This window comes from Lissotriton vulgaris, chromosome 4_1 (genome assembly GCF_964263255.1).
Source record: "Lissotriton vulgaris chromosome 4_1, aLisVul1.2, whole genome shotgun sequence".
Lineage (NCBI taxonomy): Eukaryota > Metazoa > Chordata > Amphibia > Caudata > Salamandridae > Lissotriton > Lissotriton vulgaris.
Genome location: NC_141691.1, coordinates 674,099,186 through 674,124,080, shown reverse-complemented (window position 1 = coordinate 674,124,080; position 24,895 = coordinate 674,099,186). Strand labels below are relative to the sequence as shown.

The window sequence follows — 24,895 nt, the reverse complement described above, 5'->3', positions numbered from 1 at the left end:
CTCGACATCTCATCGGCCTTCAATCCGGTCAAAAATGACAACCTCCTAGACCTACTTGAACATAGTATGGGGCTATCTGGGCCCATTCTTAAGTGGTTCGCTTCTTTTCTCCACAACAGAACTCAAAGAATCAAGGTCAATACATCCCTATCCAACCCTACACAGGTCAAATTAGGGGGTCCACACTCCCATTGACTCTTTAACCTGTTCAAGGAGCCTTTTACTGAATTGTTGAATTTATCGAACATCCACTATCACACGTCCCCATCTGAATAACAATTGTACCTGAGAAGGTATTCGGTCTCAACACAAACTTTCAAAAAAACTAGCTGACCTGTAACCACCGGAAACTAAACACTCTCAAAACGGATTTCCTCTTAATTGCCTCACCCAAACACTCACCAGACATCACAGAATGGTGAAACTACTAACAGCTCTTAACTACTTACCACACATTATAGATTCAATGAGCTCTCTGGGAATAAAGCTGGACAAGAACCTGCACATGCAGGAGCACTTCAGCTCTGCCATCAAAGGAGCAAGTGTCCTCATGAACAGCTTAAGAAAAATATGACATTTCCTACCGCCTTGTAGGAAAGTAGGATCTCCTTCTATGGTTACCCCCACTTTTTGTCTGGTGCTAAGCTGTTATTAACTAGTCTGACTGGGACCCTGCTAATCCGAACCCCAGTCTATCTGCATTCTCCCTAACTTGTTATGTTCGGTACTTGGGTACTTCTCAGATTGGATACTGGGGTACCCTTAGAAGTCCCTAGAATATGGTACTAAGGTACCCAGGGCATCTGTACCCCTGAGGTCTCCCATGGGCTGAAGCATTAATTATGCTACCCATGGGAGACCAAAATGGAACTACAGTGCTGCCATTGCAGCCTGTGTAAGCTGGTGCTAGCACCACTTACTAAAGATATAGGTTTCCTATATCTAGGGTCACTGCACTTAAAACCTATAAGTCAACCCTATAGCAGCCCTCTGCAATCCTGAAGGCAGGGTGCTTGTTTCTAAGTGAGAGGGTGCCCCTGCATGAGCAGGACACCCCTACAGCCTACGGAATCCATTCTACCGGGTTGTCAGTGAAGCAGCTATACACCATGTATAGGGGCATGTGTAATTACGCGATGACCACCTCGAAACTGGCTGCAACTAATCCTATCGTGTTTGGTATCAAACATGTTGGAATCATACCCCCACACCGTAAACAGTGTGGGGTGTATGATTTCAGGCACTGGAAGAGCCCTCCGTTAAGCTCTCGATCTCCCTGGTACCAGTATTCCAGACCTGGACAGCACAAAATGGTTGCTGCCTACCAGATACACGATTCTGCCCTCCTGCTGCTGAGCCAAGCTCAAGCAGGGGAAGGCAGAACAATAGGAATCCTGTCACAGGGAGGTGTGACCACCTCCCAGACAGGATTTAGTGTGTTGGGGCAAAATGGGTGCGCTTGCCAGCGCCACTCGGTCTGCACGAGGGGCACATTTGGTGTCCCCATGCATAGCCCAGTTCAAACCAGTCTTGGGAGCCGTTGGCTCCTGCTCTAGAGCGAAACTGAACAAGGGACATGGGAGTAACCTCCCCACTGTCCAGACCCTCCCCTACGAGGGTCCCTGATATCGTTCCAACCCTTTTCCTAGGGTACTTAAGGGCTTACCCAAGTGTAGGTCCCTAGATTCAAGGTGGGATAAGATGCAGATCAGACACCACTTCTTTTACCGTCTAGGCACTCTGGACAAAGCTGGACTTCATTTGGACTCTACTTCGTCTCCCTTCCAACCTGCTGCAATGTCTGTACCTGTGCACCATACAGGAACCTTCCAAGGCCTTTGGGCACCAACGAAACTTGCAGGAATCTCCCTTGGCACCGCAACTAAGTCAACCAGTCTGCTGATCCTGAGCTACTCCGGACTCCGAAAGGTTCTGCAACACAGGTGGTGGTTTTCCACAGGTCCTGAAGCCTTCCCTGCCCTCTCACCAAGTTTGAGGTCCATTTCCCTCGTGGGGACTGCTACAACTGAACCCCTGTGCACAGTGTCAACTTGCAGTTACAAAGACTTGTTGACTTCCTTCCAAGAAGATCTTCGGGCTTCAGGTAGCCCCATCCTCAAGCATCTCTATTGACCAGAATCTTGGGCCACACCTCATCGTGTGCATAGTGGCCTGCATCTTTTGGTGAGCTGCTTGAGATCCTCTTGCGACTCCAGTGCCTCCGGCCTGTGGGTCCATTTGAAGGTCATCTTTGCTTCTCTTGGGCTCCCCTGATTGCTTGGGGCCTGCCCTGACTCCCTTGCTTGTGGTGAGTCTACTTCCACTGGAGCTTGCTGGTCCTGACATTTCTCCTTCTTCAGCTCATGCGTTGGTTGCATTTGCCAAGGCTTGCTGGTGCACCCACCGGACACCGACCCCTCAGCACTCGACATCCTTCATGGGACAGCTCGTGCATGGCTCCTGGTCTTACCCACATTGCCTGGTCATCACAGCTGCAGGTCCTAGTCAACTCTCCTGCAACACCCGACATCAGAGGGCATTAATCTTCCAAGTCTCCTGGTCACTCCTAAGTGACATAGACTCTAGCCCCTCTGCTTGCAGGTACCTCAACTAGAATCCACCTTCAGATTCCATTGGACCCTTTCTTCAGCAGCTGCACTTTCCCGAAGTCCTCCATTGGGTTTGACAGCGGTTTCCGACACCACTTCACTCGTATGCCTCCGCCTCCCTGGTATAGGTAACGTGGGTAATCGGGTACCCATGGGTGGGGTGGCTTTCCAACCTTCTGTCTTCCACGGGTTTCTTCAGGGTCCACTGGGAAGGGTCCTTCATCTTTAAAAATCCAACTGCAACTTGGACATAGACTTGTACGGAGCACACAGTCTTGTTTCCACTCTGCACACGTTCTCCGTGGGGTTCCTAGTCACTTACCTTGGGTGGTTCCTAGGGTCCCCAGCACTTGTACGTCCTCTCGACATTGTCTTGACCCGAGTCGTGGTTCTTATACCACTATCTTAGTATATGGTTTGGCCCTCCTCCTGGGGTCCACTGTGTATTGTGTTCTATTTACTGTTTCTTTGCAAAGTATTGTGCGCATTGTGCATATCTCCGGGTAGAAGATATTTGTATGTGTTGGGGAGTATTATATAATAAATACATACTTTTATAAATACCTTGTGTGGCTGTTTTTTACTTAATCTATACTATAAGATTGCATTCTCGTATAACCAGCTGCTTTACACTCCTTCTGGACTAAGCCTAACATTTGCAGGAGGCTGGCGGTGTAAAAAAAAAAGAGGAAGGGAAATTGGAATATGATACCTTATTCTTTTGAATGGTAAACGGTTGCAGCACGCGTAGGAGCTCGATTTGGGTCGGGTGCCGTCAGTGAAGCTGTGACGTGGATGTGACGGTAGACGCGACGTTCAAAGCAGCGTGAGTATGCAACGTAACGTGCGTGATGATGCAGTGAAGTAGCGGCCAGTTTGAAGAGGGAAAGTTACCTAGCAACGCAGGAGGAACGAAAATCGTGGGCGGACTTTGCTGACATCGAGGACTGCACAAGCAACGCAAGAGGTCTTTGCTGAAGTCGTTGACTGATCTGAAGATTTTGAGGAGAAGAGACAAAACGATACACAGGTAATACGTGACTATATTGAAATAAACTGTATTCATGGTCAAGGAGAATACAGTCGAGGCAGCAGTTGGAGATCAGACACGACAAGTAGAAGAAAAGAAGAAATATTAATATATTGTTGCTTGCAAGTGAATGTTTATTAATATATTAGATTGCAGGGTTACAGTTACTTGGCATATTTAGAGGGTGTAGTGATCGTCATATTGAGCTGTGTTGTAGCATTGTAACAGCTGTGGAGAATCAGAACATCATAATGCCTCCTTTTATTTTCATAGCAGAATGGGGATCCACCGATTGAATGGGATGAGTGGATCGAAATTTTTGAGAATTATATAGAGGCATTATATGGTAAAGACTTTAGTGCTGTAAGAAAGAAGGCATTACTTTTAAGTACATTGGGAAAAGAGGGACAACATGCATTTACATTTTTACCAGCAGGCACTAATGCGGATGGGAGAGTGATTGGTAATGTGTACCAGGAAGCAAAGGCTAGGCTTAAGAAACAGTAGTCAAAAGAGGTAAATATTGTTATGGCTAGACATAAGTTTTACACGCAGCCACAAAGGCAGAATGAGACCATTGATCAGTTTTACGCGCTTACGCGAGTTATCATTAAAATGTAATTTTGGAGAGATAAGGGATCAACTAATAGTCCAGTGTAGGAATAAAAAGATGCAGAAGAAATTGTGGGCAGCAAAGAACCCCTCGCTACAGAATGCAATTGATATAGCGACGGTAGTGAAGGAGTCAAGTGCATGCAGGAGAGAAATGGAATGGAAAGAAGGGGCAAAGGAAAATGTGTGTCTTGTTTGGAACCAGATGAAGAGGTAGCTGCAGTAAATGTTAAGTCTAGTGGAAAAGGGGAGAGTAGTGTCAGGAAGTACAGTGGAGATAGTCCGTCTAGTAACTTTGAGCAGTACAGGAATACAGGGAAAATATGCACAAGATGTGGTAGCACGTATCACACGGCAGACTACAAAAAATGTTTCGCCTTGGATAAGGAGTGTAGGAAGTGTGGCAAGAAAGGACACTTTTATAAAATGTGTGGGAAAGGGAATAGATTGAATGTAGCTGTAGTACAGGAAGAGGGGGTGCGTATCAGCTTGGGTAGTAAAGTTGAAGGTGCAAACAAAATCTTGTGTGTGAGTGATGAGGAGTTGTAAATGGAACTTGTTCGGAGGATGAGACCTAAGGCATTATTCATTATTGAGGGGAAGGATACAGAACTAATGGTGGACCCAGGTTCATTTTGGACTATTATTCCTGAGTTTGTTTAGAGAAAATTGGCCAGAGGTAGTGTTAGGACCAAATGACATAAACACATGTGGATACTAGGGTGAAAAGATATAGTGGGTTACATGTTAACAGACATTGTTTTTAAGAGTAGATCTGTGAAGGGAAAAGTGTATGTAGCACAATCAGGACCACCGATTTTGGGGTGGGGTCATCAGTATGACCTGCACATTATATATTAGATCCGAGGGCTAAAGACCCAAGTCATGGTGGTGCATGATATTTCAACTGAATCCATTATAGAGAGTGTGCCTAGTTTGTTTAAAGAAGAAATTGGAGAACTATAGGGGTAAGTTCACAAAATTGTGCTCAAACCAGATGCTGTACCTATACAGCATAGAGTTAGGAAGGTACCTATTATAGCTAGGGGTGAGGTGAAGAAAATGTTGTGTGAGATTTAGAACAAGGGGTAATTGAACAAATTGAGACGTAGAGTTGGATTTCACCAGTGGTCATCACGACCAAATGTAAATGTGTTTCGATTTATATAGCGCACTTTAACCCAGGGGTCCCAAGGCGCTTGCTTAGGGATCCCGTCCTGGTATTCCCCTGTGAGATATCCCAGCCGGGTATCCACAAGGTGAAAGCCAGGCATCCCGCCGCGAGGGGCCGTAGTGGAGATTAAGCAAGCTATTGCCCAGAGTCGCAGAGTGTGACCCCGTGAGTCGAGTAGGCACCGGAGCGAGAATTGTCGACTCCGTGGAATTTTTGAGCCCGAGACCCGCCGAGGCAGGGAATCGAACCCTGGTCCACGGCCGATCTCAGCTTCCGGGTCTGCCGCCTCTAACCACTGAGCCACGCTTCTCCGGACGGCAAGAACAGATTTTGTGTTGACTTGCGCACCTTGAACCAGAATATAATTGTAGACTGTTTTCCCTTACCTAATATTAATGAATTAATTCTATTGTTAAAGGGGGGGAAGATTCTTCACCAAATTGGATTTACGCAGTACCGTGGCAGGTTAGAAGGCATGTGTTAGTGGAATGAAAATCCAGAATCTAGGTAGAGATAAGCTGTAATAAGATGCCACTTTAAAAAAATATTTAGGGATTTAATATTTGCGATTTCTTATGTTTTATTAATATATTGTCCCTCTTGGTTGGCATACATTTTCTTTTTATGTGTTACACTAGCTTCTCATTTTCTACTTCATAGATTCAGTAAGTTACATTAGTCGTCATTTCCATTAGTACATGGTATTGTTTCTCTGTCAAAAAGATGCTGTTGAACATTTTTGTTGACGACTAGGGGACTTTAAAATATTTTGTTGATGGCTAGGGGACTTTAAAATATTCGCTCGCACTTACAAAGTTCGCTCTCATGATTATAATGGAATTGTAGATTCTAGGCAGCTACCTTTCAAAGAACCTAAGGTGAGACATAGGCACCGTACCATTGACTGGGAACAACTGGAACCTCCATTTAAAGTGAATTGAATACAAACATTAATGTAGCGAAACATGTAGTGGCAGATTCAATAAAGCATTTATGAGTGGGGAAGTAGTACTGATAGAGCGCGCAGGTCACCCGACTATTATTTTACCAAATATGCACACTTGGGCCCATAATTTATTTATCACTATTCTTTATTAATTGGGTAACCTACACACTACTAACAGCAACCCTGTTCCTCCCTATTTATTTCCAACGTACCTGACTTACCAATCCTTGTCACATGTACCTAAGATCACAATGGATCAGGGAGCTAGCTGTAAAGATAAGCAGTCACAACAATGCAATCTCATTTAAAATATTTGCACTCTTTATAATAACCACAGACTCTGGAAGTTTTGGAAACCTTCATCTAATCATCTTCATCATATGTTATGAGCAAAAGGTTAACACAGATAAGACGGTCTATAACTAGAATTAGAAATAGCGTATAGCTATTAATAAGACCGAGAAAACGAATCATTTAGAAACCGTGTAATAAAGGGAAGGTAAAAATAGGGAACATGCTATTATAGATCAACAGATCTTTCACAATTTCTCTAAAGGCGGGTAAAGAAAGGGAACATGCTTAAATCAAAGTTGACTTTCGCAATTCACTAACAGATTAGAAGAAAATGAAACTTATGCAGTTGAATTTATCCAGATTTAACTTATTCACTATAGGGAGGGTGAGATAAGGAACATATACTAAATAGAAGAACGACTTAAAATTTGGCTAAAGGTGGGTAGAAAAGTGGAACATGCTAATAGACTAGCAATACATGGAATTTTATTTATCAAGGGACAGGGGAGAGAAAGGAGCATTTGCAATTATGCTTAGCAATATTCGAACATTAGAAATGCAAATGTATAAATAAGCAATCACCCACACAGACTTTATATTTACCTAAGATAGAGTGAAGACCAACCCTGGCCACAGGTCAGTTGGGAAAGACGGGAAAGGACCCTCAAGGACTTAGGTGCCAGTAGGCGAGCAGGTACAGCTCATGGACAGTCAGGACAGGATAACCCCAGAATTTGGGTCCGGACCGGGTTCACCAAAGGGTACGACCAACACCCGCAGCTTCGGTTGCAACGCCTGCGTTACTCCCTCTCTGCAAGGAATCTGCCAGTAACCCTGATTGGGTTCTCGAACTTCCCAGCAAAGTGCTTTGCCAGCACTTTAAGTCTGCAGTAAAACCCCAAATGAATGGCTTTCTCGAACCTCCCAACAGAGTGCTTCGCAGCTCTCTGAGTTTAGTCACCTATAAAGTGCGTTGGGTCAGTGACCGGTCAGCTATTCGGACAAGTCGGACAATTTCTATAGCTAAACCTAGGCTAGTTATACCCTTTTTCGGGTCAGTGTACCACCCCCCAATGTTGCAAGTGTAAGGATCCTCCATTCCAATTGGTCAAAGGAGAAGGTTAAGTCATCATACCACCTAAATTTCAGACTTTCTCAGGCTTAATATTCACGCTTTTTACCCACCCCCTAGTTTCTGACTTCCCATGACACATGATGTTCAGATAACAATAGTGAATACAAATCTTAATACATTTGTTACAAATCTAGTACAAGCCGGCTCCGTCTTGCTGGGTTACAGGTCGGTTCAAAGGGGCATTCTAGCTGTGGCTGGCAGCTGACTGAGTTCCACTGCTGCAAGGTTCTTTTCCCCTATCACGTGACTGGTACCATACAGGCTTTTTCAAGATGGAGTAGTAAGCGCCTCCCAGGCCCAAAGAATAAGATACATGAAAAGCAAGCGAAAACAATTTAGAAATACAGAATAAAAGTTTACACTGTATACCATGAATGGCTATACTACACCCCTTACTTCATAATAACCATAGCATTATTTATTAGGCAGTACAGACAGCTTTGCGAAAGCGGCAATGAAAGCATAAAGCAAGTGAGAACACCAAGCAGCCATTTTAATACTATTGCACATGAGCAAACACTTTCCCACCAGAACTGTGAGTGTGTCACGTCACATGGGTATGACAGACGCATGCGCAGTCTAAATTCCCGCGTAGCAGCAGCCATTTTAGGTGGCAAGCGTATTAAGTTTAGTAAACACATAGGCAAGCATCACTGGGACACCCCGTGTAATGTAAAATGTGCAATATTAGTAACACAAACATGTTGGTTTAGTATAACATTATTTGCGGTTCTTGATACAAGCAAGTCGCTTAACGTGCGAATACTTGCTCCATCAGTACTACGGAGATTCTTTCACATGTCTTTGTGAATCAGCCCTGACATTTTCAATCTCTATTGGTAAAAGAGCAAATAGAGCACAGCTCTGTTTGTGCCAACTGTACAAATATTCCCTGAATATTCCCATTTTAGATGTTCTTGTATTCATGTAAGACTACATTAAAAAGTACCTCTTGAATTATTCCCAAAAATCCATTTGTGATGAGGTCCTGTAATGTTGAGTGATATTACGTGAATGAAATCCAGACCATAACACTTTTTTGGTAACACACACCACTGAGCTAAGATGGGGCAAACCCTGCTTCCCCTTGTGCAGAGCCTGTGGGTCAACCCAGAGGTGTGGCCTGGGTAATGAGCGGTCTTCTCCTCTGTGGTCACTCTAAATTGGTTCTGGGCGTAGCTTTTCTCCCACTGGGTTTGGCGCAAGCTTGATGAGGGGAACAAAAGCTGGGGCTTTCCAGGTGTCATCTAGCATTTGCTTGTGACAGGACTGGACCCTTTGAAGTTAATTAAGTTTCTGGCAACCCACCCCAAGTGGTCTTCCTGCCAGGTGAAGAAATACATTCCCACTTCCAGGCATTGGATCTGTTTTGGGGGCAGTTATCACATGTATTTTACACCTACTTCCGACCAGGGACAAAATCATGGTCTAGTCACTGGGAGAACAAGCAAATGTCACATGCTGTGGGGTGATGTATTAAATAAAGTTTTCCTACCTGTTAAAAGGGTTATTTTGACAAAGTTCCATGGAGCTGCCATCAGGCAGCACAGGGTAGGAATGAAGCTATACATTTATTGCCACTATAGTGGATGGTACAATAGGTGCTGCAGTTCACAAGTCACATTTAACTTTCCATGTCATGGGTGTAATACTGCACATACTGTGCTTTATATGCAAGTTAAATGTGGCAATCTCGTTTGATGAAACATTCAGAGGTGATGACCTAGAAAGAGGTTCACTTTGTAACAATAGTCACTGAAGAACTATTCTGCTTCCTCGTTCGGATTCCCAAACATTTGTCTCCATATCTCTTGAACTCTTACTCTGTATATTTAGAGGTGGCAGTCTATGTCCTTCTTAAAATGGATGCGTCGTGCAGCCAGGGGGACCCTGGTCCCCTTTCCAGACGTTGTTAGTTGACACACTTAACAGCTAATAAGATAAATTATGTCCCCTTACAGTAACTCCTCTTTTATTGACTTCAAGGCAAGTTGTTTGTTCTGTACCACATAGCAGGTCACAATTAGTACAATACCCTACTTACTGGTGACCGTGCAGTTATAGTTGTGCCAGATCTGTAGGTGTAGCCCTGCTCCGCAGCACCATGTTCTTCTAGCTGTTTTCTCCCTTCACTCGCACGCTAGTGTATTTTACACTGATCTCCACCGAATTTCTCATGACTACTCTTCCACCTCCTAATAATTGTCACTTCGGTATTTTGCTAATTCTCACCTTTGACTTTACTATTGCTTCCTCTGGATTTTTCCTCCCTACCTTCACGTTTCTGCCCTTGAAAAGAAGCATGCAAACTTTCCACCTTAAAGCCTCTTCTAGTCACCTTACTGACTCCCTATCTGGTACCGTCTATCCACTCTGCAGGCTTCTCTCATGAGGGGTTTGCATCTTTGGTCATTTCTGCACATACCTCAATGTTGATATTTTCGACCGAGGCTACTATGTCCCACATGTATGCTGAACTTTTGACTGATGTCTTAGTAACCCCTCACTTTGACCTCTTACTTCTTTTTTCAGGGATTCCTGGATTCTTGCAATAAATACTACCTGTCCGAGCTAGAGCAAGTTGACTTCAAACAGGAATATGAAGGAGCCAGAGGACGAATTAATAACTGGGTAGAAGAAAAAACTGAAGGTGAGCACCTACTGATCACCCACATATTATCTTCAGAATTGGTGCATGTTGCGATTACTTCACTGAAGGTCTGCGGAGTCTGTTTTGAGCTGAAGTCCATAATAATCAGTTCTTTCAAATGAAAAGTTACATTTCACAAACGGGATTTATTTATGTTTTTTTCTTTTTAAATCAAGCTGCACACGTTTTTAAAATGTGGTACAAGTTAAGGAACTGGAAAAGGGGTGTGCTATCTTTTACTTGCAATGAGTTCCCTAAAAATTCTAGCTGAGCGATATATCTCCTATTCATCTTGATCATTTACTATCTCGAGTCCTCCGCTTCATTTTTGCCTATATGACCTCCAGTGATCTCCAAAGCTGGAAACCTGTAACCCTTTTGAGGCACTTACACGCGTCTTTAATCTTGCAGGAGGGGGCATTCTCTAGTCTGCCTAAAACCGCTTCTACCAACCCTCGCACTTGAATCCATTTCCAAATATCCGGTAGAAGCGTGAACATTGGTGATGCCTTTTGAGTGACAGACCCCACTTCTGTGCTCAGACTGCTGGGTCTGTACTAACCGTTCAAGAATCGTATATTTACAGAGACATCCTTTTTTTCCCCCTTTTATCTGGAACCTTTCAGGTACATGGTGCAACCTGCTGTTTTATTCTAGTTTTCCAGAGCTACTTAGCTATGCATTGGAGTGGAGTCTGTTTTGCACCAGACTTGAAATGCAGACTCCACGGTGAAAATGAAGAAGTGTGGACACTGTTAAAGTGGACCAGATATTATCCTTGCAAAAACATCAATACATTTTATTTGCACCATATATCCAAACTAGTGAAAAACTCTTAAGCAGAATTGTTCTGTTATTATTAATGTAGCCTGTCAGTCCGTCACTCAGACGAACTTTAGTTGAATTTTCTCATTGGAAAACAATGGGGCCATAAACGTAAATGTCCATTAGCTTACAACCAAATGTTAGTTGATTCGCACAAGCTATGTTCACTTGCAAGTATCTTCTTAGAGAATGCAACTCACCAGTTGGTGAACACAGTCACCAACACAGCTAGCACTTGGCATTAATTTCAAATGTAATCAGATTAGGTAGAATCCTAGGGAAAACTGTCTTATTGTGAATATCCATGCCTCATTTTTGTCTTCTCTTTTTTCCATGCTCAATTAACATCCATTTGGCACTTAACTTATTGTTGATAGGAAGCTTGTTCATGGCATGTAGAGCTGTAGATATGCATGCTCTGAATGCCCATGCCATCTAGTTTTTGGATCGGACGTGTACAACTTGTTTCTCTTCGAAGAAATCTTTTGAGTCATGCGGTATAGTGATTCTTCCTGAGACTGGTAATGTGCATGGGCATCGACTCCATAGTCGGATTGTTTTCCTATGCTATTGAGGTTGGACATGCTCTGCTGAGCTGCTGATTTGACGCCATGTGAAGCTCTTCATCAGGGCTTCTTGAGTCTTGCACTCCCAACACCTTTTGACAATCCGTCTTTGCACTGAGTTTTCACCACCTCTACGGCGGTTCCTCCAATGCATCTGCGTCTTTGGTTTCGTCAACACCCTGCTTGTGCCTTTGCCCCTCTTGGGCGAATTCAATTAGATCGAGAATGCAATCAAAGTAATGGCACAGTGCCTTTCCAAGTACGTGTGGGCTAATCAACTTGCAGCTTGTAAACTCTTCCTGCCACAGGAGCATAACAAGTACTCCTATTGTGCCTGCTTCGCCTTCCGCTCCAAAAGGACCATCAGTATCCTAGGAATGCTTGCTGCACAATGGAACTGTACCAAGATGGTGATATTCCCAACATCATTAGGGAAGACGTCTGAGAAGAAGTGGAACTGGGATGGCTGAGTTAGCTAAAGAATGGTGATGGATTAAACCTAGATCAGTTGACTGGGGATGAGTGTTTGATTGGCTCAAACGCTCCGTCCATCATCCCCTTGTGTTTCGCTTTGTTCGCCCTAAGTTGGCAGGGTATGCTCAGACGTGAGTCCCTTGCTCACTTGGCCACTGGATTCAAGATAGCCTGGCTGATGAGGATTATGAATCCGAAACTGGTCCCAGGATGCTGGTTTCTGGTCCAGGGAAGACATGGCTTGGCAGTTTGGGCTGGACTTTTACCATGAGGCACAGGGTCAGACTAATTTGCATATGGCCATGTCTGAACTGGGGTGGCTGAGTGAGCTAAAGAATGGTGATAGATTAAACCCAGATCAGTTGACTGGAGGTGAGTGTTTGATTTGCTCAAACGCTCTGTCCATTATCCCCTTTTGTTTTGCAAGGTTTTGATGCTGTCTGTGGCTGTGATGAGGGCTGTCTCGGTGCTGTGGTTACCTTGGAATCCGGACAGGGAGGGGTCGAGCGAGTTGTTGTCCTCGAGGAAAGCAGTCAGCTGTTTGTTGACGGTCTTCTCGATGACTTTAGCTGGGAAGGGGAGGAGAGAGATGGGTCGGAAGTTCTTGAGGTCCTTGGGGTCTGCTGTGGGTTTCTTCAGGAGGGCATTGATCTCTGCGTCTTTCCAGCTTTCAGGGAAGGTCGCTGACGTGAAGGAGCTGTTTATGACATTCCGCAGGTGGGTGCGATGGTGGTGCCGGCTTTGTTGAAGATGTGGTGGGGGCATGGGTCGGAGGGGGAGCTGGAGTGGATGGTGCTCATGACGTTGGTGGCGTCTTCAGTGCTGATGGGGGTCCAGGAGTTGATTGTGTTGCTGGGGGTCATTGGTTTGGTGTCCAGAAGTGGAGTTTGGGGTCCGAAGCTGTCGTATATGTCTGCAATTTTGCGGTGGAAGAATGTGGCGAGGGAGTTGCAGAGGTCTTGCGAAGGGGTGATGTTGCTCGCGTTTGGGTTGGAAAGCTCTTTGACGATGCTTCAGAGTTCCTTGCGGTTATGGGTGTTGTTGTCCAGTCGCTCTTTGAATGATGTTCTCTTGGTGGTCCGGATCTGCTGATGGTATTCGCGGTTGGCGGCTTCGAGGGCTGTCATGTTTTCTGTCGTCCGTTCTTTGTGCCAGGTCTTTTAGTGTTCGGCAGGTTTTCTTTGCAGTTTTGAGGGCGTCTGTGAACCATGCGGGTTTTGTGGTGGTGGTCTTGCTGTGGGGGGTTTTCAGTGGGGCGAGGTCGTCGGCGCAGTTGGTGAACCACTGTGCGAAGTTGAGAGCTGCGTCATTGGTGTCGGGTATGTTGGTGTCGACAGGTGGGTTCTGGCTCAGTGACTTGGTAAGCTGGTCAGTGGTGACTTTGTCCAGCATCTGCGGGGCATCCTATGTGTGTGGTGGTGAGATGTAGTCTTTTTGAAAGTGAAGTGTATGCAACTGTGGTCGCCCCAGTGTAGTCCTGTGGAGTGGTTGAAGGTGACGTGGTTACTGGCGGAGAAGATGGCGTTGAGGGTGTGGCCAGCGAGGTGGGTGGGGGGAGTCCACCAGTTGCTTGAGTCTGAGGTTGGCGAGATTGCCGAGCAGGGTGGTGGTGGTGGTGGTGTTGTTCTCCAGGTGAAAGTTCAGGTCTACTAGGAGGATGTATTCTGGTGAGGCTAGGGCGTGCTGGCTGATGGCGTCGGCAATGGTTTCACAGAATTGTGAGCGTGGGCCCGGGGGTCGATAGATGAGTGTTTCTCTGAGGGTGGTCTGGGGGTCGGTGTGGATCTAGAAGTGTAGGTGTTAGGTGGAGGAGCTGGTGCCTTCGGCGTTGGTCGTGATGCTGATGGTGTTCCTGTAGATGATTGCGATCCCTCCTCCTGTTTTGTTGATGCGGGGTCCTTCCGGGTGATTTTGTAGCTGTCCGGGATGGCTATGGCTATGTCGGGGGCTAAGGTGGCGTTCATCCAGGTTTCCGTGAGGAAGGCAACGTCCGGTGTTGTTGTGTCGGAGGTCCCAGAGTTCTATGGCGTGCGTGTGAACGGACCGGGTGTTGAGGAGGATGCACTTGAGGTGGTTGTTGTTGCTGTTTGCTTTGGCGTGCGGGGGATGGGGTTTGAGGCAGGTGAATTTTCAGGCTTGACAGGTGAAGAGTCCGTGGGTGCGTCTGGGGGTAGCTTGATAGCAGGCGGGCACTCGTCCAGTGTTGAGTGCGTTGAGGGTGGCGGTGTTGTATGTCAGTCGGTTGGTCTGGGTCCGATGTCCAGGGGTTCTGGCGCGGTCCAGGCGCGGACGGGCACAGATGGGCTTGCCTTTGGGGTGCCAGTAGCACGCCCCCGCTGCGCTTCCGTGCGGCGTCCTCCATAAATGGCGAAGTGGGAGGGAGGAGCAGCTGGGAGCGGGGTGGCCAATGGGCGTCGGGGCGTGGTACAGAAGAAAAAGGGGCGGGCCGCAGGGGAGCAGCGGCGGGAAGCGGGGAGCAGGGGGGGGACACAGAGGCGGGAAAAAAGTTACGGAGAGTCCAGAAAATAAACAGTCAGCAGGAAACAAACTGGGCACAATGCAGATGCAATACAAGCAAAATACTTAGCAGCACGAGTGCGGCGGCGACGGTGATGGGGCAGAAGTCCTGGTCACCTACGGGGAGCCGTGCGGTGCGTGGAACGACCGCCCCTGCAAGCAGGATCAAGGGGCAATATAAAAAACGAACACAGGAAATGATAGGGGAATGGCGAGAAGCCTCCAACGCCACCATCATGTGTGCTCTTGACGTGGCTGATGCCTCTGCCAGAGGCCTTCACTCCAGTGTCCTGATCTAAAAACACACGTGGCTCTGTGACTTTGGCTTCAAGCCAGAAGTCCAGCAGCATCTGATCAACATGACCTTTGATGGGAAATAAATCTTTGGGCCTCAAGCTTATTGCATGCTTGAAAAAAATCAAAAAAGACACAGCCAAAACAATGGGAGGTATCCAGTCTCCATCATCCCATGTAATTTTTCGTCACACTTCATTCTGTGACAGTGCCTAAGCCTCCTCCCCAGAGGCCTCTACCTCTTATCAGAGGCAGCAGCACCAGCTACAAGCCTCCTGGGTCTATTTGAGGGGGTGCCTATAAGGGAAACCATTCCAAGTTCAGGGGTAGATATGGGGATACTGAGGAAGCCTCACCCACCAAGCAGTGGCTTCCTCTTCCTCCCTGATCCCACAACACCTGCCTGGGGATGTCTGTGTCCCTTCAACAATGGTGAAATAGCGCCTCAGACCAATGGGTTGTCCATTATAGACCAGGGTTACTGCTTGAAGCTCACTGCCCCACTACGCAACAAATCCCCCTGCAAACACTTCCTCTCATTAGAATAACAGCTCCTCCAGAACGCATTCTTACTCAAGGGGGCCATAGAGCCCACTCATTCTCAACAACATGGCAAACATGTGTACTCACTATACTTTCTAAATTCCAAAGAAAGACCGGTCTCTCAGGCCCATATTAGACCTCCTAGCCCTTCAAGTCCATCCTCTCGGAGCATTTCCACATTGTCACACTCCAGGACCTCATTCCATTAATGCAGCACGGCAACCTCATGGCTGCCCCGACTTGAAGGCTGCCTAGTTCCATATCATGTCGCTACCTCAGGTTCATGGTGAGTGGGCAGCACTTTCAGTTCAAAGTTCTACATTTTGGTGTTACCACCGCCCCCAGAGTTTTCACCAACTGTCTTGCAGTCGTAGCCACCCATGTCCGGAAGAAAGGCTTCCACGTCTTCCCATATCTTGATGACTGGCTGAGTGGAAGCAAGCAGCAGTTTTCGGTTCACACGCAGATGACCTTAGATTTCCTCCATGATCTAGGTTTAACTTAATATTTTCACCTCCAACCCCTACAAAAACAGCCCTTTCTCAGGGCAATACTGTACTCAGTCAGTCAGTGGGAAAGCTTATCCCAGTCGCACAGAGGTCCAAGCCTTCCAGCTCCTGCTGTCTTTCTGCCAAATTGTCAGCTTACCTTGAAAACAGTGATGTGCCTCCTCTGCATGATGGCCTCCTGCATCGCCATAGATTCCCATGCCTGCTTACACAAGCTTCCGCTCCAAGAGTTCCTGGCAGCACAGTGGCCTCAAGCGGAGGGCCTATGGAAGTTATAGTGTTGTTTTTGAGTCAGCAATCAATCTTTATCTAAGCCTAGCAACATTACAGCAGCCATTGTAATAGGCTCTGACTCCCCGATCAGTCCGCCTACAACTTCATCTACAGTCAACATAACCGACATACCGGTCCAAACAGCTTCAGAAGACTCAGAGGCCACTCTTTTCCCCCCACAATGTGATTTTAAAGACTCTAACTGATCGACAGGAAGCACAACAACACTTCCTGCAGCTGAGGGAAGACCATAGTAAAATGCAAAATTCCTTACAGGAGATGACTAGTAAACTTGGGGGGATTACACAGGAGATCGAAGAACTGAGCAAAGGGTGGTGGGTGTAGAAGAAGCGTTTGTTCGTACAGAGACTCTCACTAATCAACATGATGCACAGATTATGAGTCTTCAGAATAAACTGGAAGATATGGAGAATCATTAAAGGAGGCAAAATCTGAAACTTTTTGGTATACCAGCAGGGTCAGACCCGAGGACATATGTAGTTAAATTGTTCCAGAAGGCTTTTCCTGATCTGTCAGACTGGGATTGGGACTCACAGCTTCAAAGAGTCCATAGACTTCCCCTAACCCAAAGAAATAGAGAGAGCAAATTTCCTCGTCCCTTCTTGATCTATTTTAGGAATTTTTTACTGAGACTGGCAGTATCGCTAAAAGCTAGGCCTAATTCCCCTGTTATAACCGAGAATGTTACCTTCTTTGTTCGATCTGATTTAAGTAAGGCTACGATTGAAAAACGATGGAAGCTGCGCCAGTTTATAGATCCTTTTAAATCTCGGGGGGGGGGGGGGGGGAGAGACAGGTGTTCCTCCAGGAACCAGCTGGTCTTAAAGTAATTAAGGGTGGCCATACATATTTTTTCACAGATAATAGGGAAGCCGAGCAAGCACTCTCTAAGTTTAGCTGAAGAATATTAATGCTGCAGCAAGCTCTGTCGCTTACTTAAAAGGAGAACTGGTATTTGGAAACTAGCTTATGAATCTCTAGCTAATGGGGATCGGCCCTGTATCATCCCTGAACTATGGTTGTCTTTTTGCTCTCCTTTTTTCTTTTTTTTTTCTCTTTCTCTGTTATTTTCTTCTCTCTCTTGGCACTCTTTGATTAGAATAAATCATAATCTATTGAAATCATCAGAGAAACTTTTTTTTCGTTTCTTCTTTTTTGTTTCCTTGTCTTGTAGTAGCTTAGGGTTGCAGGGGGTGGCCTCCGATGCTGCTACTCTGCAAGGCTGCCCAACAAGCGGCAGCAGGATATAGAGGGGTGTTTTCCCCTAAGGGACAAGAGGGGGGTGGAATGGGTGGGTGTAGGGGTGGTTGGTTGTGGGAGGGGGGGGATAACATTTTTAAAAATACCACCACAAGAATAAGATTTGTTGAATGTGACAATAGAGAAAGAATAACATTTATGGTCATAATGGAAAGGGACAGTATATCAGCGAAATGGATCGACAGATGTTTAGCCTGGAACGTTGCAGGCCTCAATAGTAGGAATAAGAGGCGACTAGTTCAGGAGGAGCTTAGAATGTATAACTCCCATCTAGTATTACGATCAGAGACCCATGTCGCTCATAAAGACAGGAAGCTACTAGGGCAACTGGGTTATGATGTAATGGCCTGCTCAGCACAAAATGTTTCAGTCAGAGCCGTCGCCATTCTAAAACCGAAGCAATTTAGATTAGAGGTTGTTAAAACCGCTCTGGATAAAGGTGGCAAATGGGCCATTGCTCAACTATTATTGGAACATTGTAAATATGTATTCTGTGTCGTATGGCTCAAATATTGATGATCCTTCTACTTTTGACCGGCTATATATTGAACTGTTGGAATGGGAAGGAGAGCTTATAATTATGGGAGATTTTATTTTTTTTAAATCTTTTTATTCACAATTTTTTCATAATTTACACAACCCCTCCCCCCCACCCCAAGACCAAGATCATACCATAAACAAGAGACTTATTACATTCATAAATCTAAAGTTAATCCATTATAGTTCGTTAAACACATGTGGAGTCAACAACAACATCATGATAAATGCATGGCAACCTATGTATGTCTCTGAATCCACTGCAAGAGCGGTGCCCAGATCAGCATACCCCTTCTTTTGTTAGAACCTTTATTTTTATAAATTGCCACCTCAAGATTGCAGGTCGCAAGTAGCTTAGCCCTCCATTGTAGGAAGGCAGGTGGATTAGGATCGAGCCAGGCTGAGGCAATACAGAGTTGCAAGATTGCCATAGCCACAAAAATCAATCCCTGTATGGGTGTAGCAAACTGTGGCCGGCAGACAAACAACATAATTTCCTCAGTTGAGACATCTACTCTTATTTGGCATACTTCTGATAAGAATTCAGATATATTTTTGATCAGAATATTGAGCGTGTTACAAGTGGCAAACATATGTATAATCTCAGCCCCGAACATTGCACAACGCTGGCACGTAGTTCCCTTCCCTGTCCCCCATTTGGCGATTTTTCTTTGGTGTATAATATAGGGAAAAAAATGTTTTATAGCATTGTGCTTGTAGCTTTATGGACATTAACGATGTTAGGGCTAAATCATAGGCATGACTGGGGATTGTAGACTGAACTCTCAACTTGACCTGCCAAACAGAAGACTGGTTGTCCATATCATCTGGAAAAGCTGAATTCAGGGTTTCATATATTTCCCCAATCTTGGGTGTGTTTTTTAACAAAGATTATCAATCAGTTGATTATTCTGGAAGTTGCAACGCCCGCCAGTTTTCTTTGCTAAGAAATCTCTAACCTGCAAGAACTTAAAAAAAATCCCTGTGGCTAATATTATATTCAACATGTAAATCTTCAAACATCTTAAGGCCACCTGGTGCATAAAAACAGCCCAGCTGTACCACTCTGGCCGAGACCCTTCTGTTTATACAGTTATCCTGGAGAATTTGGGGTAGATCCTTATTACAGGCTCACTGGGGTATAATATGAATATGGCCCAAACCCCAAGATCTTACGCACATTACTCTACACTTTGCACACCCCTGCGTTAGTTTTAAACGTAACTTTCATAAAATAGCGATCGTTGGTGTGCTGCCGAAAGCACCCAGCACATTCCTCTCATAGTATAATTTCTTGAGGCGTCTGGATCGCTTGACTGACAGAATCATGAGAGATCAGTTTAGCACAATATTTCAAAATGGTGGCCCAATAGTAAAGTTTAAAGTTAGGCAGAGCTAATCCTCCTCTCTCCTTTGGTAGTACAATCCAGTTAAAGGCCCGTCTGGGTTTCTTATATCCCCAGATAAAACTTGAAAACATGTGTAGGAAGGTGGCTACCTGACTATGGTACCCCAGATTTTTTCCTTGTGTTTAGCTGGTTTTCGACTTAGTTGGCCTGGTTCCCTGTTAATCAGGGCCCCAGGCTATCTGCTCTCTGTAAAATGGATTCCATGTACCCTAGGTGCATAACTAGATTGGCTTGGGTCACCTTATCAGCTCTTGTACAGAGCACTATAGGTGCCCAGGGCATAGGTGCATCCAAGGCCTACCAGGGGCTGCAGCATAACGTTTGCCACCCCTGGCTGGCTATCTAAAATTGACACAACTGGCTGATCACTCAGCTGGGGCAAGGTGGTGTAATCACCCCTTGCTGAGATATAGTATGCCTATATCTAAACCTATCTGGACACATATATACCCATCAGTCACTCCTATGGCAGGCCTTAACAATCCTGGAGGCACAGTGCTTGGTTTTATGTGAGATGGTGCTCTAGCATGAGCTGAGCCTGCCTGCAGCTGTCGGGACCAATTCCCTAAGCTGTTCCGGGATAATGCCATACCATATGCTATTAAGTGCATTATAATCCTCGCGGTTATATGTCAACTTTGCTTTGGCTTTATCAAAACATGTCGTGTAAGGTGTCATACGATTTGGAATACTACCCCCTCGCCAGTCCTGGCGACGGGGGTAGCATTCCACCCCTCTAGAGGGAGATGACATGGTACTTTGCTAAAACGCGGTTGATTTTAAAAGAGCCTCAGTCCACAAAATGGATGCTCCTGCCACAGACACAAGTCTGACCTCCTGCTGCTGACCGAAATTCAGAAGAGGAGGCCTGGACAAAGGCTTTCCTGTCACAGGGAGGTGTTACACCACCCCAGACAGGAGATAGTGGATTGTAGCAGGGAGGTTTGAAAGAAACCAGACACTGCCTGGGGAGCACAAGGCTGCCCCTTGCATAATCCGGCCAAACCGGTACTGGGGCACACCAGCCCCAGTCCCAGCGTGGCCTGGATCAAAGAGAAAGGGGTGTACCCACCCCCTTCCTGGGTCCCACCCATAGGAGGGGACCTAGCAGGTAATCCAGCGCCCTAGATTGGTATAAGAATGGGAGCAGTGCCAACGCACTCAGATTATCCTGATGAAACATTTGAAACAAAACTCTGGACCCTTCGACATTCTACTCAATGTAGAAGACTGAAGAATCTCCCTTGTGGTCAAGGAGTGACCACCCTATGCAAACAGGCACCATCCAGCACCTCGACGTCTGCTTTGTTGCAGTTCCCGCCGGAACCCGAGTGACAGATCGACGAGATCAAGCTTGCCTGCCTTCTTACAGCCCGATCCACAGTCCCTGCAGAGCTGAGACCCGTGGAGGCGACCTGAAGCGTGGGGCACGCCATCTTGAAAAGACCACGAGACGCTGACTGTGCAGCTTACGAGTGACCCTCGAAGCTGTACACCAGGGTTTGAGAAGCCCCAACCCTGACCCACTTTTGCACCGAAGCTCACCCCTCTACACTCGAGTGCTGCGTGGGGCCCTTCTGCTTTCTTTGGCTCAACGCGTTGACCCGGTCACTTGCCAGCTGGCTTGTGGCCCCTGCGCCGACAAAAACCGAAATATGACTTGTGATTCTGGTTGCTCCAGACTTGCACCCGCTCCTCTGAAAAAGAGCACCCGCTCTGACCCTCCTGGTCCGAGTGCGAAGCAATCTTCCAATCCCACGTGGATTGCTCTTGCCAAGTGTTTGCTCCGATATAGTATGCCTATATCTAAACCTAACTGGACACATATAAACCTGTGAGCCACTTCTATGGAAGGCCTTATCAATCCTGGAGGCAGAGTGCGTGGTTTAATGTGAGATGGTGCTCTGGCATGAGCTGAGCCTGTCTGCAGCTGTCGGGAACAACTCCCTAAGCTGATCCGGGATAATGCCATACCATATACTATTAAGTGCCTTATAATCCTCACGGTTATATAACAACTTTGGTTTGACTTTATCAAAACATGTCGTGTAAGGTGTCATACGATTTGGAATACTATCCCCTCGACAGTTCTGTCGACGGGGATAGCATTCCACCCCTCTAGAGGGAGAAGACATGTTACTTTACTGAAACGCGGTTGATTTTTAAAAGAGCCTCAGATCCACAAAATGGATGCTTCTGCCACAGACACAAGTCTGACCTCCTGCTGCTGACCGAAACTCAGCAAAGGAGGCCTGGACAAAGGCTTTCCTGTCGCAGGGAGGTGTTACACCACCCCAGACAGGAGATATTGGATTGTAGCAGGGAGGTTTGAAAGAAACCAGACACTGCCTGGGGAGCACAAGGCTGCCCCTTGCATAATCCGGCCAAACCGGTTCTGGGGCACACCAGTCCCAGCGCGGCCTGGATCAAAGGAAAGGGGTGTATCCACCCCCTTCCTGGGTCCCACCCATAGGAGGGGACCTAGCAGGTAATCCAGCCCCCTAGATTGGTATAAGAATGGGAGCCGTGCCAACGCACTCAGATTATCCTGACGAAACATTTGAAACAAAACTCTGGACCCTTCGACATCCTACTAAACGTAGAAGACTGAAGAATCTCCCTTGTGGTCAAGGAGTGACCACCCTGTGCAAACAGGCACCATCCAGCACCTCGACATCTGCTTTGTTGCAGTTCCCGCCGGAACTCTAGCGACAGAGATCGACGAGATCAAGCTTGCCTGCCTTCTTACAGCCCAATCCACAGTCCCTGCAGAGCTGAGACCCATGGAGGCGACCGGAAGCGTGGGGCACGCCATCTTGAAAAGACCACGAGACGCTGACTGTGCAGCCCACGAGTGACCCTCGAAGCTGTACACCGGGGTTTGAGAAGCCCCAACCCTGAGCCACTTTTGCACCAAAGCTCACCCCTCTACACTCGACGAGTGCCACATGGGGCCCTTCTGCTTTCTTTGGCTCGACGCGTTGGCCCGGTCACTTGCCAGCTGGCTTGTGGCCCGTGTGCCGGCAAAAACCTAAATACGACTTGCGATTCTGGTTGCTCCAGACTTGCACCAGCTCCTCTGAAAAGGAGCACCCGCTCTGACCCTCCTGGTCCGAGTGAGAAGCAATCTTCCAGTCCTGCGTGGATTGCTCTTGCCAAGTGTTTGCTCCAATCTTAAAGCCAACAGCGCCGATGGTGAGAGCTTGCATGGGACAGCTTGTGACCCGCTCCTGGACATCGCAGATGCCCCAGAGCCCACGTGGCAGCAGAGAGAAGCTCCTCGACAACCACCTGATTGCGCCAGACATTGCCTGGTTCCATCCTGGTTCCACCCTGGTCACTGCTGAGTGACCCAGACTCTGTCCCCTCTGCTTTCAGGTACTTTTCTACTCTGATCCACCCTTGGATCACACCGGACACTTCTCCTTCACATCGCCTGCAGCATCTTCAGCTTCAAGCACCAACAACCTGCGTGACGAAACCAGATGCCACTTCGACCCTATGCACCCGCTTCCTGTGGGTGAGGTAACTCCGCAACGCCGGTGTTCCCACACTGGTACACACCTCTAGGGTCTGTGTCTAAAGTTTTGTCCTTCTAGGTTCAGCGGAAGTATCCTTAAACTCTATTTGTGTAACTTTTACGCACCATTGACTTTGCTTTGGTGCATGCGTGTACTTTAAGCACTGCACCGAATCCCGCGGGCTTTTCCCCGACTTCAGCATTGCTTGTCCCGACTGCTCCCAGCGATTCCCTAGGCCTAACCACTGTTCTATTGGTATCTCTTATACCACTTTCTTAATATATGGTTTGAGTGGCCACCCGCCCTCATCCATAATTGTACAACTTTCATATGTTATACTGTGCTTTTGATTTAACGCTTGTGCCCCTTTGCTCAAAGAGTACTGGGGAATATTTTAGTAATAAACACATATATTTTTTTAATATATACTTGTGTGGTGTCCTTTCATTTGATATTACAGGATTGTGATTGGTAAAACAGCTCGCTTAACACGACCTCTTGAGTTTAGCCTTTAAGGCTGCTTAGTCTATGCTACCATTAAGATAGCTTCTCTATAAGGTTGACAACACCCGCTCGGTCCACAGGCACGCCATCGACCTTTGGAACCTACTAGACGCCATCTCTCCAGACGTCGCCTTCCTAATGGAAACATGGATGAACGCTTCCTCCGCCCCTGACATCGCCATCTCTATCCCTGATGACTATAAGATCACACGCAAGGACCGCACCGACCATACAGGAGGAGGAATCGCTATCGTCCATAAGAAATCCATCCGCATCTCAACCAGCTCTGACGCCAACCTCGCTAACTCCGAACACCTTCACTTCCAGATCCACACCGACCCCAAGACAACTCTTAGAGGCACCCTCCTCTACAGGCCACCAGGACCCCGCGCAAAATTCAGTGAAGACATCACGGACTTCATCACCCCACACGCGCTCCCCTCCAAAGACTACATCCTTCTGGGAGACCTCAACTTCCACCTTGAAAACATCAACGACCGCAACACCGCCACCCTCTTAGACAACCTCGCCAACCTCGGACTTAAACAACTGGTCACTACCCCCACCCACATCGCAGGTCACACTCTCGACCCCATCTTCACCTCCAGCAACCATGTCTCCTTCAGCCACACTACGGATCTCCTCTGGACTGACCACAGCTGCGTTCACTTCACCTACAACAAGCCAAAACCCATCATCCACCTCCAACCAACTCTACAAAGAAACTGGAACAAAATCACCACGGATCTGATCTCCACATCGCTCCTTCGAACCTCCCCAGCCCTCTCTTCTAACGCCAACGAAGCCGCCTCCAACCTCACCCTTTGGTTATCCAACACCGCCGACACCCTAGCACCACTGAAAAAACGTCAACACAAACTTGGCAACAAGAAGGCCTCATGGTTCAACGATGATCTCAAGAAGTCCAAGAAACTATGCCGCTCCCTTGAAAAGGCCTGGAAAAAAGACCCATCCACCAGCAACAAGGACGCCTTCAAAAGCGCCACCCGTACTCACCACCAACTGATCAGAAAAGCCAAGAAAACAGCATTCAAGGATCGACTTGACGACAATGCCCACAACAGCAAGGAACTTTTCAACATCGTCAAGGAATTTTCCAACCCCTCGGCCAATTCCAACGACATCACCCCCTCTCAAACCCTCTGCGACTCCCTAGCCTCTTTTTTCCACA

General features: G+C 46.7%; 1 protein-coding gene across 2 annotated transcripts in view; it reads left to right on the top strand.

Annotated features, from left to right (window-relative positions):
• Positions 1-24,895, top strand: part of LOC147722426 (serpin B6-like) — a 393,526-nt gene that overhangs the window by 164,435 nt on the left and 204,196 nt on the right. For both annotated transcript variants that reach the window (XM_086964945.1, XM_086964944.1), the window contains exon 4: positions 10,333-10,450. In XM_086964945.1, the coding sequence (XP_086821071.1) occupies positions 10,333-10,450 (118 nt within the window). The remainder of the gene's footprint in view (positions 1-10,332; positions 10,451-24,895) is intronic.